The 19,184-nt window shown below is 41.3% G+C and overlaps 1 protein-coding gene across 1 annotated transcript in view; it reads left to right on the top strand.

Moving 5' to 3' along the window:
• Nucleotides 1-19,184, top strand: part of chd7 (chromodomain helicase DNA binding protein 7) — a 350,049-nt gene that overhangs the window by 195,120 nt on the left and 135,745 nt on the right. Inside the window, exons 6-8 of the mRNA XM_072571578.1 lie at nucleotides 10,289-10,348; nucleotides 11,085-11,140; nucleotides 16,141-16,258. Coding sequence (XP_072427679.1) covers nucleotides 10,289-10,348; nucleotides 11,085-11,140; nucleotides 16,141-16,258 — 234 coding nt within the window. The remainder of the gene's footprint in view (nucleotides 1-10,288; nucleotides 10,349-11,084; nucleotides 11,141-16,140; nucleotides 16,259-19,184) is intronic.

The raw sequence follows: 19,184 nt of genomic DNA, 5'->3' as shown, positions 1-19,184 counted from the left end.
GGAACAGTTGTTCTCAAGGCAAATGCACGACAGAAATGTGGGGGTTGTTTAGGGAGCACTTGTGAGGCAAGGAAGGGATGGTAGGGTGAAGGAACATTGGATGACGAGATATGGAATATTGAGTAAAGAAGAAGGAGGAAGTGTACTGAAGATCGAGGAGACAAGAATCAGACAGGACTCTAGAGGGTTACATGTTAGCCAGGAAGGAACTGAAGAATGGACTTGAGTGCTTCAAGGAGGCATAATAAAGCCTTGGCGGGTAGGATTAAGGAAAACCTTAAGGTGTTCTACACTTCTGTGAGGAACAAGAGGATGGCCAGAGTGAGGGTAGGGCCGATCAGGGATAGTGGAGGGAACCTGTGCCTGGAGTCAGAGGAGGTAGGGGAGATCCTTAATGAATGCTTTGCTTCAGTGTTCCCTTTGAGAGGGACCTTGTTGTTTGTGAAAACAGCGTGGAACAGGTTGATGTTAAGAAGGAGGATGTGCTGAAAATTTTGTACAACATGAGGATAGATAGGCATACACTATATTACTACAGGAAATGAGGGAAGAGATTGCACCTTTGGCAATGATCTTTGCGTCCTCACTGTCTACTGGAGTAGTACCCGATGATTGGAGGGTGGAAAATGTTATTCCCTTGTTCAAGAAAGGGAATAGGGCTAACCCTGGGAATTACAGACCAGTCAGACTTACATCAGTGGTGGGCAAATTGTTGGAGAGGATTCTGAGAGAGAGAGAATTTATGATTATTTAGAAAAGTATAGTTTGATTAGAGATAGTCAGCATGGCTTTTTAAGGGGCAGGTCATACCTCACAAACGTTATTGAATTCTTTGAGCATGTGACAAAACACATTGAAGATAGGGCAGTGGATGTGGTGTATATGAATTTTAGCAAGGCTTTTGATAAGGTTTCACATGGTGCGCTCATTCAGAAAGTAAGGAGGCATAGAATACAGAGATTTGGCTGTCTGGATACATAATTGGCTAGCCCATTGAAGGGACAGGGTGGTGGCAGATGGAAAATATTCACCTGGAGCTCAGTGACCAGTGGTGTTCCACAGGGATCTGTTCTGGGACCTCTGTTGTTTGTAATTTTTATAAATGACTTGAAAGGGTCAGTTAGTAAGTTTGCTGATGATACAAAAATTGGAGGAGTAGTGGATTGTGTAGGTTGTAGGTTGCAACAAGACATGGACAGGATGCAGAGCTAGGCTGAGAAGTGGCAGATGGAGTTCAATCTGGACAAGTGTAATGTGATTAACGTTGGAAGGTTGCATTTGCAGATTACAGGGTTAAAGGCAGGATTCTTGGCAGTGTGGAGGAACACAGGGATCTTGGGGGTCACATGGATCTTGCGGTCACTTCTGTGGATCCATATCCATAGATCCCTCAACATTGCTACCCAGGTTGATAGGGTTGTTAAGAAGATATATGATGTGTTGGCTTTCATTAGCAGGATGATTGAGTTTAAGAGCCCTGAGGTTATGCTGCAGCTCTGTAAAGCCCTGATTTAGACCACACTTTAAATACTGTGTTCAGTTCTGGTCACCTCATTATAGGAAGGCTGTGGAAGCTTTAGAGAGGATGCAGAGGAGATTTACCAGGATGCTGTCTGGACTGGAGGACATGAATTATGAAGAAAGGTTGAGGAGCTAGGGCCTTTGTCATTGGAGATGAGAAAGATGAGAAGTGACTTGATAGAGGTGTACAGAATGATGAGAGGCATAGATACAGTGGATAGCCAGAGACTTTTTTTCCTCCAGGGTTGGAATGTCTATCTTGAGGGGGCATAATTTTAAGGGACTGGAGGAACGTTAGGGGAAGATATCAGAGGTAGTTCTTTGCACAAGAACGATGAGTGTGTGGTGAGTGTACCACTGCCAGCAGTAGTGGTAGAGTCAGATACATTAGGGGGACGTTTACGTGACACTTGGATAGGCACATGGATGATAGTACAGTGAAGGGTATAGAAGTCAGTTTGATCTTTGAACCAGAAAAGGTCAGCATAGCATCGAGGGTTGAAGGGCCTACACTGTGGCAAACTGTTTTACATTCTTAACAGGATAATAGTATTTCATGGACTAAAAAGAACAGTCAAAACTTAGATACAAAATTAGCTGGGTGGTAGGAAACTCTGTGGTGGTGGTCAATGAATAATTTTCAGGTTGAAGGCAGCTTCATTCATAATGGCGTTCCCATGGTTAGGAACAAATTACTGCAGCTGCTGGAATCTGCACTGAAAACAGCAAATGCTGGAGATCACAGTGGGTTGGGCAGCATCAGTGGAGAGAAAGCAAGCTAACTTTTCTAGTCTAGATGATTCTTCAGAACTGACGTGAAGTATGGCGGGACAGCATTTATGCTACAGTTCAGGAGGGTGTTAGTAGTGGGTGTAGGGTGCTGCTGAAGATGATAATAGTTTACATGAAGTGATTAGAATGTTGAGAATAGCGGAACAATGGTGTGTCTCCTGCCAGACTTGAAAGGACAGTAAGTGGGATGGGGGAGGGAAAGGACATGATAACAAGCTTAAAGAAGGGGAAGAAATGCTTCACAATGTGAAGGTGTTGAACTCTGTATTATTCCCAGAAAGCTGCAAAGTGCCTAGTCTGAAGAGGAGATGTTGTTCCTCCAGTTGGCACAGTGATTCACTGGAATACTGCAGCACGCCGAGGGACAGGCCCGTGGGGCATGTGAGCAGGACGCTGGGTTAAAATGACTGTCCACGGGAAGGTCAGGCTCCTACTTGCCCACAGGCCAGAGGGGTTCCACAAAGTGGTCACCCAGTGGGGCGGATGTTGCACCTTCTGCTGTTACTGGGGAGTGTGCCGTAGGAAGGAAGGGAGGGTGGTGTTTGGACTAGTGTCCCGGAGGGAACGATTTCTGTGAAATGCAGACAAGGGTCGTGAGGGGAAGATGTGTTTGGTTATGGCATTCTGCTGGAGAATGATGATTTGAATACAGAGGCTGGTGGGATAAAAAGTGAGGATGAGGGGAACCTGATCATGATTAGACTAGATTCCCGAAGGGCCTGTTTCCACACTGTAGGGAATCTAATCATGATCAGGTTCCCCTCATCCTCACTTTTCAAATCATCATTCTCCACCATTTCAGACAACTCCAGCAGAAAGCCGAGAAGTAAGGTGATTCACTTTGGTAGGAAGAGCATTGAAAATAAGGTATACAATTCTAAAAGGGTGTAGGAACAGAGGAATCTAGATGTATATGTACACAAGTATTGCTGGACATCTGAGTGCATCTAGGAAAATGTACCAAACAGCAAACTTCACAACGGATCTTGGAGGAACCTGTGTGGGAGAGCTCACAGCACAGCAACAGATAAGTGCGTAGCTTTTAATGTGTAATCTTGCTATCAGTCAATAGTTGTTGGTAGACCAGGTTCTTTCTGGATTATATTTTATTGAAATATGTCTCTTGATTAAATTTTAAAAATCTGAACCATAAGCACTAAGTTAGCTTGGAGCACTTTTTTAGAGCAATAAGATGGTGCTATTTTCTGGGTCTGTAATTGTGAAGGAGTGAAGGTGGCCTTGAGTAGAGTGATGTGCTCTCCCTGTCTAATGTGGGAATTTATGGAGAGTTTCCATGTTACTGAGGATTATGTCTGCAGGAAGTGTCTTTGGTTGCGAATCCTGTTAGATCGAATGGATCAGTTAGAGTGACAGAGGCAATGAGGAATTTACAAGAGCTAGGGGATGTGATGGATGGTAGTTATCTGTGGCTTTTCTCCCTTCCTATATAGTCTGATAGTTAGGTTAACTCCAGGAACAGTAGGAGAGGTAGGCAGGTAGTGCAGGAGTCTTCTGTGGCTATTCCTATTTAAAACAAGTATGCTGTTTTGGAAAATGTAGGGGGTAATCGACTGTCAGGGGAATGGACCATATTTCAGGTATCACATTTCTGGTATCAAGACAGACTCTAATGTGATTGAGGGTATGTCAGGTCCAAGTGATCCATTGTGATAGGGGACTCTCTAGTCAGAGGCACAGACAGATTTTTCTGTGGTCAGCAATGAAAAGTCAGAATGGTGTATTGCCTCCCTGGTGCGAGGATCAAGGATATCTCAGAGAGGGTGCAGAATGTTCTCAAAGGGGAGGGGGACAGCAGGAGGTCATTGTACATATTGGAATGGGGGGCGGTGGGACCCAGGAAGATAATGAAGAAAGAGATCAATCTGAGACTGTTACAGTTGGGAAAAGAAGTGAGTCAAACAGTCAGGGCAGGCAGGGACAAAGCAGAGAAAAAGGTAGGACTGATAAATTAAACTACGTTTGTTTCAATGCAAGAGGCCTAACGGTAGGCAGATGAATTCAGGGCATGGTTAGGAACATGGAACTAGGATATCATAGCAATTACAGAAAGATGGCGAAGGGATAGACTGGACTGGCATCTTAATGTTTCAGGATACAATTGCTACAGGAAGGACAGAAAGAGAGGCCAGAGAGGAGGGGGAGTGGCGTTTTTGATGAGGGATAGCATTACAGCTGTACTGAGGGAGGATATTCCTGGGAATACATCCAGTGAAGTTATTTGGGTGGAACTGAAAAATAAGAAAGGGATGATCACCTTATTGGGATTGTATTATAGACCCCCTAATAGTCAGAGGGAAATTGAGAAACAAATTTGTAAAGAGATCTCAGCTATCTGTAAGAATAATAAGGTGATTATGGTAGGAGATTTTAACGTTCCAAATATAGACTGGGACTACCATAGTGTTAAAGGTTTGGATGGAGAGGAATTTAAGTGTGTACAAGAAAATTTTCTGATTCAGTATGTGGATGTACCTACTACAGAAGATGTAAAACTTGATTTACTCTTGGAGAAGTAAAGCAGGGTGGGTGACTGAGGTGTCAGTGGGGGAGCACTTTGGGGCCAGTGACCATAACTCTATTAGTTTTAAAATAGTGATGGAACAGCGGAGACCAGGTCTAACAGATGAAGTTCTAAATTGGAAGAAGGCAAATTTTGATGGTATTGAGCAAGAACTTTCAAAAGCTGATTGGGGACAGATTTTTGCAGGTAAAAGGACAACTAGAAAATGGGAAGCGTTCAGAAATAACAAGAATCCAGAGAAAGTATATTCCTGTCAGGTTGAGAGGAAAGGCTGGTGTGTAGAGAATGCTGGATGACTAGAGAAATTGAGGTTTTGTTTAAGGGAAAGAAGGAAGCATATGTCAGGTATTGACATCAGAGACTGAGTGAATCGTTAGAGTATAAAGGCAGTAGGACTGTAAAGCTCAGCAGCATCTCTACTTTTTTGCGCAGGCCATCCCTATCCCCCATCCCCCATCCTCACCACATTCTACACAGGGTTCATTGAGAGTACCCTGAGCTGCTGTATCATTGCCTGGTTCGGGAATTGCATTGTCTCCGATCATAAGACCCTATAACAGATAATGAGGAAGGGGGTCTCTCTCCCCTCCATTACTGGCACTTACGCCACACGCTGCATCCAAAAAGCTAAGAGCACTGTGTAAGACCCTACACACCCCTCACCCAAACTCTGCTCCCTCCTGCCATCTGGCAGAAGATACCAGAGCATTTGGTGTCTCACTGCCAGACTGTGCAATAATTTCTGCCCCCAAGCCATCAAACTCCTTAACACTGTATGATCGGACTCTTTCCCATCTGGAATTCTTTGCATGACTTTGAATTGCAGCTATAAAACTATCTATTATTTATCATTCTTCTATTACACTATAACTTGTGTGTTTTGCACTTCTCATGCACTTTATGCTGTGTACGAGTGTGTGGTTTATGCTTTCCCTGTAGCACCCTCAGTCCTGAAAGGACGCTGTCTCCTTTTTACTGTATCAATTGTATATGGTAGAAATGACAAAAGCTATGGTACTCTACTCTCTATTGAAGAGGGAAATCAGGCGGGCAAAAAGGGGACATGAGATAGCTTTAGCGAATAGGGTTAAGGATAATCCAAAGGGTTTTTATAAATACATTTAAGGACAAAAGGGTAACTCGAGAGAGGGAGAGTAGGATTTCTTCTGAAAGATCAGCAAGGCAGCCTGTGTGTGGAGCCATAGGAAGTGGGGGTGATACTAAGTAAGTATTTTGTAACGTTGTTTAGTGAAGAAGGACATGAAAGATATAGAATGTGGGGAAATAGATAGTTGCATCTTGAAAAATGTCCATATTACAGAGGAGGTGGTGCTGGATGTCTTAATACGCATAAAAGTGGATAACTCTCCAGGACCTGATCAGATTATCCCTAGAACTCTGTGGAAAGCTAGGGAAGTGATTGCTGGGCCCACTTGCTGGGATATTTGTATCATCGATAGTCACAGGTGAGGTGCCGGAAGACTGGAGGTTGGCTAACGTGGTACCACTATTTGAGAAAGGTGATAAGGACAAGCCAGGGAACTATAGACCAGTGAGTCTGACATGGTGATGAGCAAGTTGTTGGTGGGAATCCTGAGGGACAGGATTTAAATGTATTTGGAAAGGCAAGCACTGATTAGGGATACTGGATTAGTGGTGCTGGAAGAGCACAGCAATTCAGGCAGCACCTGAGGAGCAGTATTAGTCAACATATCTTTGTGCGTGGGAAATCATGTCTCACAAACTTGATTGAGTTTTTTGAAGAAGTAACAAAGAAGATTGAGGGCAGAGCAGTAGATGTGGTCTATATGGACTACAGTAAGGCATTCAATAAGGATCCCCATGGGAGACTGATTAGCACGGTTAGAATACAGGGAGAACTAGCCATTTGGATACAGAACTAGCTCAAAGGTAGAAGACACGGTGGTGGTGGTGGAGGAGGAGGATTGCTTTTCACACTGGAGGCCTGTGACCAGTGGATTGCCCCATTTGGAGGATTTGAGCTATAAGGATATGCTGGGGCTGTTTTCCCTGGAATGTCAGAGGCTGAGGGGTGACCTTTATAGAGGTTTATAAAATCATGAGGAGCATGGATAGGGTAAAAAAAGTTTTTTTTTCCCCTCTGGTGGGGGATTCCAGAACTAGAGGGGATAAATATAAAAAGGACCTAAGGAGCGACTTTTTCACGCAGAGCGTGGTACGTGTATGATATGAGCTGCCAGAGAAAGTGGTGGAATGTACGATTTCAGCATTTAAAAGGCATCTAGATAGGTATATGAATAGGAAGTGTTTAGAGGGATATGGGCCAAGTGCTGGCAAGTGGGATTAGATTAGATTAGGATATCTGGTCAACATGGATGAGTTGGACTGCAGGGTCTGTTTCCATGCTATACATATCTCTTACTCTGACTGAGTAGAGAGCACCGTTAATAAAACATGCACTCTCTTCAGCTTTATCAATAGGGGCATCAATTACAAGGAGAAACTGAGGACTGAAGATGCTGGAGAGTCAGAGTTGAAAAGTGTGGCGCTGGAAAATGCACAGCAGGTCAGGCAGCATCCGAGGAGCAGTAGAGTCGATTATTCGAGCATAAGCCTTTCATTAGTCATGTCAAGAGTTTGTTGGACTTGTATAAGACTCTTGTTAGGCCTCAGCTGGAATCTTGTGTACGGTTCAGGGCACAAAATTATCAGCAAGTTGTGAACAAGTGATATACAAGAATGGTTCCAGGGAAGAGAAATTTCAGTGATGAGGATAAATTGAAGAAGTTGGGACTGGTCTTTTTGAAGAGAGGATGGCCGAGAGGAGATCTGTTAGAGGTTTTCAAAGTCATGAGTAGGCTCGGGAGAAACTGTTCCCGTTCATAAACGATCAAGAACCAGAGGGCAAGGGTTTAGTGATTAATAAAAAGAATAGATGTAATGTGGGAAAACCATTTTTTGCCACTCAGCAAATCATTAGGGTGCTTTGCCTGGGGATGTTCAGGAGGGGATTGGATCATTTCTTTATTCACTTGTGGGACACGGCCGCTGTTGGTTGGTCCAGCGTTTGTTGCCAGTCGCTGTTATTTGCACAGAAATAATGCCCAAACAAATGGGGAGAAAGCATAAAATTCACAGTTGATAATGATTCAGTGAAGCCACTGTCCTGAACGCTTCTGATGGATCATTGTACTCAAAGGGTTTTCTAACAGTTTCTGAAATTTCTAATATGTGTCGTGAGATGAATCTCCTTTGTGTTGAATTATTTCACCACAAGGTAATGAATGAGAAGGTGTTCAATGCTGATAGTTGGCAGAATTTGGTTAAAGTGGCAGAGTCCCTACAGTTAAGGACCTGGTGGAAGGATCATCTCTTTTCAGTATGGAAGGCCATACACATTTTAAGTGCATATCGAGACTTCATTGGCTAGGATTGGGCTTCCTTTCTGATCAAGGCCTCAGTGGGATAGAGTTTTTAACCTCTGAAAGCTGCTGGCCAATCAGAGACTTGCATCTTTCGATTGCTGACTTCCCCATGAGTCATTGCAGGTTTCCTGGAAATGGAAGGTTGAGCATCACTGGGGGTTGCCAGTGAGTGGGTGGCAGCACAGCTGCCTGCTGCAAAAGCAGGGGCTTTCCGCTTATGCCCCTGTGGATAAAAACCTCCAGATGCTGAAAAGTGCCTGTCAATAAGGGACACCATCTCCAGGGTGGCCACAGGCAAATTTAACTGGATTAAAACCCTGAAGCACCATTAGTTTTGGTGACACCAGGAATAATTGGTTTTTAGTGACTCAATAATAAAGCTGATTGACAATCCCATTTCCAGCGGGTGAGGTTTTCATGTTAGGGTGTCTTCTCCTTCCCACCATTAAATTAGGAGTCATTTTCTTGACACTCTGAATTAGAAATCAGTCTAATTCTCCTGACCCAGTACCATCATGTGACACCAGTGGGCTGCATTACATGCTGCCCAGTGACTGGAAATTGAAGTGTATCTTTCAGAAGTGAAGGCAGAGATCAGGCTGGTCTTCTGAAATCATATAGAGAGCCCTTTGAATTAAATGCTGGCTGCATGCCATCTTTCCTTCCCAGCATGAATAAACAGCACCAATGTTTTGGAAGCAGAATGGCATTCACCCGCTGTCCTGGCTAACAATGGCTCAAATTACGTCACTAATACAGATCACTAATACGTCATTCTCAGTTATATTTAGGCCAGGAGCAGAATTGAGTGCAATGTGCCTATTGTGATTTTCTTTCCCCTCAAGTCCTGAATACTTCCAAGGTCGACACATTAAAAAGAAACTATGTATTTTAAAGTGAAACCTCATTTTTTTTCCTATCTGTTCGTTTTGCTCCCACCCCCCAAAAGAAGCAAATATAAAAGAGAAGTATAAATATAATTTTTGTAAATGTTTGGCTGTGATGTGTCAGGGGCCTGAATCACTATTTCCAACCTGTTTGAACACACTTTATTGCACATTTGTTACTTTAGCAAAGGAATGATCTGAAGTGTGACTTCTCTGCCTCATCTCGTGAACCTTGATTTGAATTGGAATGTTTTTGTAAGGGGTGTACCACCTACAAAAATTGCTTCTGTAATGGGCTAGTTTTCTTTTGAGGAACTGCTGCAATTTGCATATTGTTGGGATTTTTTGACATTCATTATACTGTTTTTCTGCAGAACTTTGAAAATCTCAAATAGTACAGTAGGACTTGCACCCATAGTGAGTTGCCTTGGCAGTTTAAGATGTATCCCATCGATATTGTACATTGTTTGGTACAGCATTAAAAAAGTTTACCAGATACTGAGTATTTTGATGCAAACCACTTCCTTCATAAGAACAACTGCAATATGCAAATTATTCAAGGAACTGTCTGAAAGGTTAGACCTTAAGTGTGGAGCAAACCGGCATTGTGATTTTAAAAAAATATACATTTTAAGTAGATAAATCATTTATAAATGGTTTCAGGGCAGTAGTTTAAATTTTGATTGCTGATTTGATTTTAATTTCCTGATCAGTACTGCCCTTTCATAGAGTCAGAGACGGCATGGTACAGACCTTTTGATCCAACTCGTCCATGCTGACCAAGTTTCCCAAACTAACCTAGTCCTGTTTGGTTCATATCCCTCTAAACCTTTCCTATTCATGTACCTGTCCAAATGTCTGTCAAATGGTGTAACTGTACCTGCATCAACCACTTCCTTTGGCAGTTCGTTCCACGTACAAACAACCCTCTTGTGTAAAAGTTGTCCATCATGTCCCTTTTGACAGTCTCACTGCATTATTTCCTTGAAAGGAGTTTGTGGGATCAATTTACTCCAATCCATAAACTGGTGCTACGAATACATCTGAGATTTTTTTGTTTGCAAGGAGCATATCTGTTCATGTATGTCTGTAATAAATTCAGATTCACAACTGTTTTTATTATTGAATAATTCTTTCAGGACTCTACAGCTGGTCCAGTTACTGAGAAGATCTTGAGCATGCGAGTGGTGAAGAAAACTGTAAGCAGTAACAGTCTCTTGTTTTAAAGTATAGCATGTAGGGAACAATTGACTAGCTGGTCTTTGCATAATCCTTAAGTAAAGATATTTGATCTGCCAGTAACAGCTGGCAGCCATGTAACAGTAGCAGGTCAAAATTTGAGCGTTTAGGTCTTATAGCAGCTGTTGATTATATGAATTCAGTATAATTTTGTATTGTGATTTGTGAATGATACTGAAAATGCATCAGTGTAAATGTAGCCTTCTGCATGCAACAGAACATAATTGAGTTTGTTAGAGGGGGACATATTTTAAATTATAACACATTTTGAGATTATTTTTATGATTGCCAACAATAATACATGTGGCTTCCAGTACTGCAGCTGCAAACTGGCTGCTGCCTCAGGAAATGGTACATTTGGCATCTGCTTAACGCTGTGGGTTTGGCAGGAAGCCAGGTCGAGGTCAGGTTATTGTGAATGAAGTAGCTGGTGGTTAAGGAGGAGATAAAATGATTCATGAGTTGGTTGACACAGTAAGCAGAGTAGTTGGAATTGATAGCTTTTCATAAGGATATTGCAGGGGGATAAAGTAATCCCTGCCAAAGGAAACTTTTGGTGTTCTTTGCGTTCTAATACTACTTAAGCAGGTTATAACTGTGTCCCTAACCACTTTGTAGTGAATTGCCTGGAGATTTAAATGACAGTGACAAATGGTTGTGTTGACATCAGATTCTAAAATGTGCTTGTGATTTCAGACTGAGTCTGGAGAAGAGGTGGAAGTAGAAGAATTGTTTGTCAAATACAAAAACTAGTAAGTATGTTTGTGGATAAAATTTAATCCAAAATGGTGCTTAGGCATTCTTTCCCTGAATGGATGACATTGTACCATAAAGCAGATTGATGAAAGTTATGTCCTTGTGGAATTTCATAAGGGTTCCTGCCCTGGGCATGATTTTGAAAGCTATTAAATCAAAAATTAATTATCCCCTGACTCAGATTGTATGCTGCTGAATGTTCTCTTGAAAGCATTGATAGCTACCTCATATTAACTGAGAAACATTCTATGTTGCTTGCACTTTACTATTTCTTTGAATCATCTCCAATATAATTCATTAAGCATTTTTAAAAACTGTAAATAAGCAAGCAGAAACACAATATCTGTCCATCAACAAAAGCACCAGAGTTTGAGAAATTCAAAAAAACCCAACAAACATTGGCTACTGCTGCTTACTCTCAGTAAGGCTATTACATAGTTTTAAAATGGAGTTGCGACATAACATCTTATGCAAAATAGAAAAAAATGTGAAATACTGAGCACACCATACAGCTTCTGTGAAGAGAAACTGTCTTGTCTTTTCAGATCTGTGACTTTTTTATCACCAAGTTTTTCTACTTTTCATTCTCTTTCTTTCTCTCCTTCCTCTCTCCCTCTATCTCTCACTTTCAATTAGTCTGTGTCTCTCACTTGTGTTACTCGCACTCTAACTCTCATTTTTGCTTTCACTTTTTGTCACTCATTATGTTGCTCTTTCTTTCACATCCTTGGTTGCATGCTTCTTCTGTGTCTGTCAGGCTGTTCTGCGCACTCACCCGTCCTACCACCATCACCACTGTCCAGACAGCTTTTTAAATAGTCTGAAAGTTACCAATCATGATTCATTTGCAATATTTCAGGATGAGGGGAGGGTAAACCTCAGCCACTGGTAAATGTTCCCAATGTAAGTACACAGGAGGAGGAGAAAGATCAGAATGGGAAATTGTTTGATAGGGTGGAAGGTTGAAGTAATTTAATTCAAAAGGTGTGGTGCAGGAAAAGCATAGCTGGTCAGGCAGCATCTGAGGAGCATAAGCTCTTCATCAGTCCTCACTTTTTCCTGAAGTATTTAATGACCAGAATCAGTAATATTCAAAATAATGCAAGCCATGGTTTGAATTAAAATTGCTGCACTTGATGTTGCTTCTGGATTGCTGAAAAGTGTCTCCACTGTGGTTGAGGGGAAGGGAAGGCAAATTTTAGAGACTGCATTATGCAAATCAATGATATGAATTATGTCACTTTAAACTTGCATATACAAGGGCAGAGCCTTCTCACGCTTCGAATTATGGTGATTACATAAGTTGAGTATCTTCACTTACTCTTTAAAAAGGCTTAGTTAAGAGACAGCTCCCAAATGCACAATCTCACTCAGTACACACCACATGTGTGCTAAGTGCAGATGTGTTTGTCCCTCAAAGACATCAGACACTCACCTCCATGTACACTATCTCATTCCCTCTTGCGCCTCATACTCTGTCTTGCATGTGCTCTCTCATTCATTTTTACTCGCACTCTCTCTCGCACTCACGCTCTCTCTGGCACTCGCACTGTCACCCAAAATGTGGAGTTAAGCTGACTCTATTTTGTCACTTTAAGGGGTTGATAGGTGAGGCTGACAAACCTTAAGGAACCCAGCCCAGGTCCAAGTGCTAGTGTTCCAAAAGTTGCCCAGCCCATTCGCATCCTTTTTGACTCCTTTCTTTATCAAGAAGGTATGTCAGAAAATTGGATGTCTCCCACCTTATAATGAATAGCTAATGTTTTTTCTCTTGTTTTTCTGAACAAAATATCTAAACTATTTGCATCTATATAAAACCTGTTTATATTGCTTGAAATGCTTGAAAGTGCAAAGATTGTGAATAAAAATCTTTGGGTGACTTTAAAAACAGATCTTAAGTGCTAGTTTTTGCCTTGCATGACATTTCGTTATGTTTAATAATGGTCTCCTATTATATACTCCAAAATCTTCTAAATTCATTGCTATCACTGAAACATTTCATGAGACTGTGCTAAATTGAGGTTAGGAAATCAGTCAGAGATTTGTAGTGATACTGCATTTAGAACTGTTTTGCCTGTTTAAGGCATTGCTATGATCTACAATACCCTTATTAGGTTCTGTTCACGCTAGTTCATCTTGATTAATCAGTTCTTAGTTGGGTATCAGTGCTGCCAACCACTGGCCATCCAGCCATCTTTCTCTGCTGCTTCCTTCTCCTGCAGAATTTCTTATCGAAAAAACATTCAGGGAGAGTTCTGCCTAATGTTGCACTTAGGACTTCATTGGTCTCTGTCTTAGTTTATGTAATGTATATTTGTATGATGTCATTTTCATTTCAGGCTATTAAAATACAATGTGAAAATAATGGAAGTTGCTTCGCTTTCAAGTACTTCTCTTTTAAATAAATTGCAACATAATGATCCAAATTTTACCAAGAACAAAATATGTAGACTGACTTGAATTTGAAGAGAATTATTCTGATTTGGATTTTTTTGTCCTTTCATGGGAGAGTGTCGCTGACAAGGTCAGCATTTGCTCCCCAGTCATAATTGCCTTTGAGAAAGTATCATCTAAAGAATCTCCCCATCTTCTGAATTACCTGACTACCTAAATCAGATTTTTTTGATGCATTTTTTCCGGAGGCTTATTTTTGGCATGGGGACCAATTGTTGGTCTTTTTTTCACACTGTCAGAAGTTATGTATCAGTAATGCAACAAATTTTTAAAGTTTACCTTTCCTCTGAATTCTGCTAGCACTTCAAGAAAAGGTTGAGCAAATGGTTATGATATGTTGATTTATCTTGCTCCTTTGAAAATCCCTGAATATTACAGTTTATTTTCTTAGTAAATAATTTGTGTTTGAAGAGTTTGAACAGTTGTATTAATGTAATTCATGTGAACTTATATTTCTGGAAATGTTTATTTTTGGGAAAATAGTTTAGAAGCTGAAATAGTCCCTTGCAAACCCACTGCCCCATTCTCTGCAAGAAAGTGCAGGTAACATGCTATTGCTTCCACCATCAATTCAGAAGAATATAACATCAGAACTAGGAGTAGATCTTCCAATCCCTCAAGCCTACTCCACCATTTAACACAATTGCAGCTGTTCTATTTCAGCATCAAATTGACTTCCTGCCAACTCTCCACGACCCATCACTAATTAAAAATCTGTCTGTCTTCTCAAGTTTACTCAAATCTCTTAGCATCCACCACATTCTGGAGGAGTGAATTCCACAGGTTCACATTTTGAGAGAAGTAATTCTTCCTCATTCCTGCTTGAAATCTGCTACCCTTCATTCTAAAACAATGAACTCTTGTTCTAGGTTGCCCCACATGACACAACATCCTTTCTATATCGAATTTGTCAGTTCCCTTTCATATCTTATATACATCAATTAGATCCCCTCTCATTCTTCTTAACTCCAGAGATTATAGGCCTAAACTGCTCGATCTCTCTTTACAAGAACAACCCCTTATCTCCGGAATTAGTCTGGTGAACCTCCTCTGAATTGCCTGCAATACAGCTAGATCCCACCTAAATTAACCTACTCACATGTTCTGTCAACTTCAGGAATCTTTGAGTATTTACCCAAGCTCCCTCTGTTCCTTGAAGCTCCCCGGTGTCCTGTCATTCATTAAATACTCCCTCATCTTGCTGCTTCTTCCAAAGCACTTCATCTCACACTCATCGGGGGGTTAAATGACATCTGCCACTGGTCTGCCCATCTGACCAGCACATCTATAGCTTCCTGTACTGGATTAGTGGTGCTGGAAGAGCACAGCAGTTCAGGCAGCATCCAATGAGCAGCGAAATCGACGTTTCGGGCAAAAGCCCTTATAGCTTCCTGTAGCCTACAACCATCATCTTCACTATTCACCACTCAACTAATCTTGGTGGCGTCTGCAAATTTGCTTAACGTACCCATCTCATTTTCATCTATATCATTTCTGTATATAACTAGCAATAAGATTCCCATTACTAATCCTTATGGTACATCATTGGACACCAGTCTCCAATCACTCCAACAACAATCTACCATTACCCTTTGTCCTATTACTAAACCAGTTTCTGATCCATCTCACCAAGTTTCCCTCAACTCCATGTGCTTTAACCTTCTCAATCAGTCTCCCATGTGGAACCTTGTCAAAAGCTTTGCTAAAATCCATACAAACTACTTCAGCTGAACTTCCCTCATCCACATGTGGTCACGTTTTCAAAATATTTTAACAGATTTGTTAGGAATGACTACCCTCTGACAAAGCCATGCAAACTATCCCTAATTAATCTATGCTTTTCCAGGTGGCTATTAATTCGCTCCTTCAGAATTGTCTCCAATAGTTTTCCTACCACTGACCTGAGACTCGCTGGTTTGTAATTTCCTGGTTCATCTCTACCACCCTCGTTTAAAAAAAGTGGAACCACATTAGCCATCCTCCAGTCTTCTGGCACTTACCTCGTGGCCAGAAAGAAATTAAAAATTTGTGTCAGAGCCCCTGCAATTTCCCGCCTTACCTCCTGCAGTTACCTGGGATGTGGTTCATCAAAGCCAGGGAATTTGCCCATTTTTAAGCCTAACAAAACCTCCAATAGCTCCCCATGTGCTTCACAGTCCCTTTTCCTGAATCCTGTGCCATCATAATTAACCCTTCATAAAACCATGCTGGCTCTGATGCATTGTGTTTTGACTTTCCAAATATACCATTATTACTTTGTTAATAATGGATTCTAACAATTTCCAAATGATACACGTTAAGCTGACTAGTTTCCTGCTTTCTGATTCCCTCCCTTTCTGAATAAATATTAGCTATTTCCAATCCACTGGAACCATTCCCACATACAGGGAATTTTGGAATATTATTGTGAAATAATGGTCCAATAACTCCGCCACTTTTTTCAAACCCTGTATATGCCCAGAGTGTGGCACTGGAGCATTTCATGGCTTTTCTTGGTGAAACTGATACACTTAATACTAATTTTGTTTCTCCCTCTGTTTAGTTCTTACCTTCATTGTCAGTGGACCACAGTGGAGCAGCTGGCAAAGGACAAGAGAATTCACCAGAAGATTAAACGTTTTAAAGCAAAGCAGGCACAAATGAATAAATTCCTTACTGAGGTCAGCATTTATTCAGTTTTTAAGAGGACTATTTGATCCATCATGCTGTTGCACAGATGAAGCATTGTATGTAACTCAAAATATTACTTTGTTTTCCGTTCTCGCATTCTTCATTTTCTGTGCACTTTTATAAATTTCTGGCTGTAAGTTTGCTCACTAATCTGAAAAGTTTATTTTCAGGCATGTTTTGCACCATGCTAGGTAACCATCCTTGAGCCTCTGATGAAGCACTGGTGTTCTGTTCCACTTTTTGTTTGTTCTTGCTCTGTTAAGGTGGGTGATATTATTTCTGGTTCTTTTTCTGAGATTGGTCAATGGGGTCCAAATTAATGTGTTTATTGATCGAGTTCTGGTTTGAATGCTAGACCTCTAGGAATTCCTATGCATGTCTCTTGTTTAGCCTGTCCCAGGATGGATGTATTGTCCCAATCAAAGTGGTGTCCTCCTTCATTTGTGTGTAAAGATACAAGCGATAGTGGGTCATGTTTCTTGGTGGCTAGTTGGTATTAGTGTATCCTGGTGGCTAGTTTCCTGCCTGTCTCTCCAATGTTGTTTGTTATAGTCCTTGCAGGGTATTTTATAAATGATGTTTGTTTTGCAGGTTGTTGGTTCAGGATCCTTTCGGTTCATCAGTAGCTGTTTGTGTGTTGGTAGGTTTGTGGGCTACCATGCTGCCAAGGAATCAAAGTAGCTTCTTAGTCATCTCGGCGATGTCTTTGATATATGGCAGTGTGGCTCGAGTTTCTGGGCATGTTGTGTCTACTTGTTTGGGTTTGTTATTTAAGAATCGGTAGACTGTTTATCAGGTACCCGTTCTTCAATATGCTGTATAAGTGTTTTTTTTTCTGCTGCTCATAGTTTCTGGGTGCCGCAGTGTGCTGCGGCCCATTTAAATAATATTCTGATGCAGCTCTGTTTGTGGGTGTTGGGATGTTTGCTCCTGTGGTTGAGTATCTGGTCTGTGTGAGTTGCTTTCCTTAGACACTAGTCTGCAGTTCTTCATTAACTGTTTTGTTCCACTGTGACACCGAAGAAGGGGGGGGGGTCTGTTGTTGTTCTCCACTTCTTTTATGAAGTTTATACCAGTAAGGGTATTATTGATGTCAATTTCCTCTAATTTGTTCTGTTTGTGATGACAAAGGTGATGGACCCAGAGTTTGGATCCTGGGGAGGGCTGTTAGTTTTGAGTCTCTGCATTACCGCTTCTGCTAAGAACCCTGATATCGGTGATCCGATGGGTGTTCTGTTGATTTATTCATAGGTCTCGTCATTGAAGGTGAGTTGGGTAGTAAGGCATAGGTCTACTATCTTGAGGATGTTGTCCTTGCTGATGGAGGTGGTGCTGACTGGTAGTTTTTTTATTCCTAATTTTCTTTTTATCTCTCTTGGCTCTTTCTGTAAATTTCACTTTTGTTCATTCGCGTTCCTAGTTCTATCTTGCATCAAACTCTGCTCATCCAAAACTAATCCCATTAGTAAGTCTTGCCCTTCCTGTTGTTTTTCCTCCAAATTTACAAATCCCTGTAATTTAAAATATTCAGTTTGCTGTTTAGTGCTAGGCTCTCACTTCCCTCTTCTCTGTAACCAGCTCTGTCTTCCATCCTTTTTGCCGACCAAACTGCCAGAACTCTGCTTTTGTTCTTCTCTAAACCTTTCAACTGTTTGGTTCTTTGAGCCAAAATTACCTCCTAACATCTCTGGACAGCTTAACCTCTTTTCCTTCACAGTCCTACTTAAAAATCAATCTGTTATTTAAACTTTTTATATCTGCTTCAACACTCAGTTTTGAATTTTGTCTTGAGTTATAGACATCTAAAGCACAAGAAAGCCATTTGGCCCATCAGTCCATTGCCTGCAATGGCTATAAACAACTACCTAACAATCTTAATTCCATTTTCCTGCATTTGACCCAGAGCTTAGTCTGTCTTTGCATCATAACTGCACATTTTAAATGCTACTTAAATGTGATGAGGGTTTCTGCCTCTACCACTCTTACAGTGTTCCAGATTCCCAGCAGTGTCTGGGGCAAAAGATTTCCTCATATCTCCTCTAAACATGCTGTTCTGTTTTGTACCTTAAATCTGATCATAAATCCCTCCATCAAGGGGGAAATTTCTTTCGATATACCCTCTCTATGCCCCTCTAATTTTATACATCCCAATTGTGTCCTGCCTCAATCTCCTCTGCTATGTGGAAAATAACTCCAGTTTGTCCAAACTCTTTACAATTTCATAACTCTCCAGCCCAGGCAACATTCTGGTAAATCTTCTTTTCACCCTTTCCAGTACAATCACATCCCTCCAAAATATGGATTCCAGAACTGCACCATATTCTAGCTGTGGCCAGATCAATGTCTTGTATGTCAGCATCACCTCCAGCTCTCATCCTTATTAGCTGAGACATAGAGTTTAAGTATCCCATAGATCTTTCTGATCCTTGGTGCTTCCCAGGATCCTACTATTCATCACCTATTCCCTTGCGCTTGGACTTAAAGTCAGATAAATACTCCTGAAATATCACCCTCTAATACACAATTGCGCAGCCAATTATGGATCCAGTTAGTGAAGGTTTTTGGATGCTATGGGCTCTTACCTTTCTTACCAGTCTCCCATATAAAAACTTGACTGAAATCCAAATAAAATACATCAAAAGCTTTGCCATTGTCTGCACCTGGTTACCTCTTCAAAAAATTCGATTAATTCGGTCAGATTAGACCCCCAGATAACAAATTCATGCTGATTTTGAGTAACCCCTGCCTCTACAAATGCAGGTGAATTCTGGCCCTCGGAATTGCTTCCAATAGTTTCCCCACCAAGGTTAGACTGGCCTGTAGTTTCCTGGTTTGTCCCTTGTTCAATTCTTGAATAGTGCTACCACTTTCACTGTTCTGCAGTCCTTTGGCACCTCTTCTGCAGCCAGACTGGAA

This window comes from Chiloscyllium punctatum, chromosome 5 (assembly GCF_047496795.1).
Source record: "Chiloscyllium punctatum isolate Juve2018m chromosome 5, sChiPun1.3, whole genome shotgun sequence".
Classification (NCBI taxonomy): domain Eukaryota; kingdom Metazoa; phylum Chordata; class Chondrichthyes; order Orectolobiformes; family Hemiscylliidae; genus Chiloscyllium; species Chiloscyllium punctatum.
The sequence above is the reverse complement of the archived record's forward strand: the minus strand, read 5'-3'. Positions and strand labels throughout refer to the sequence as shown.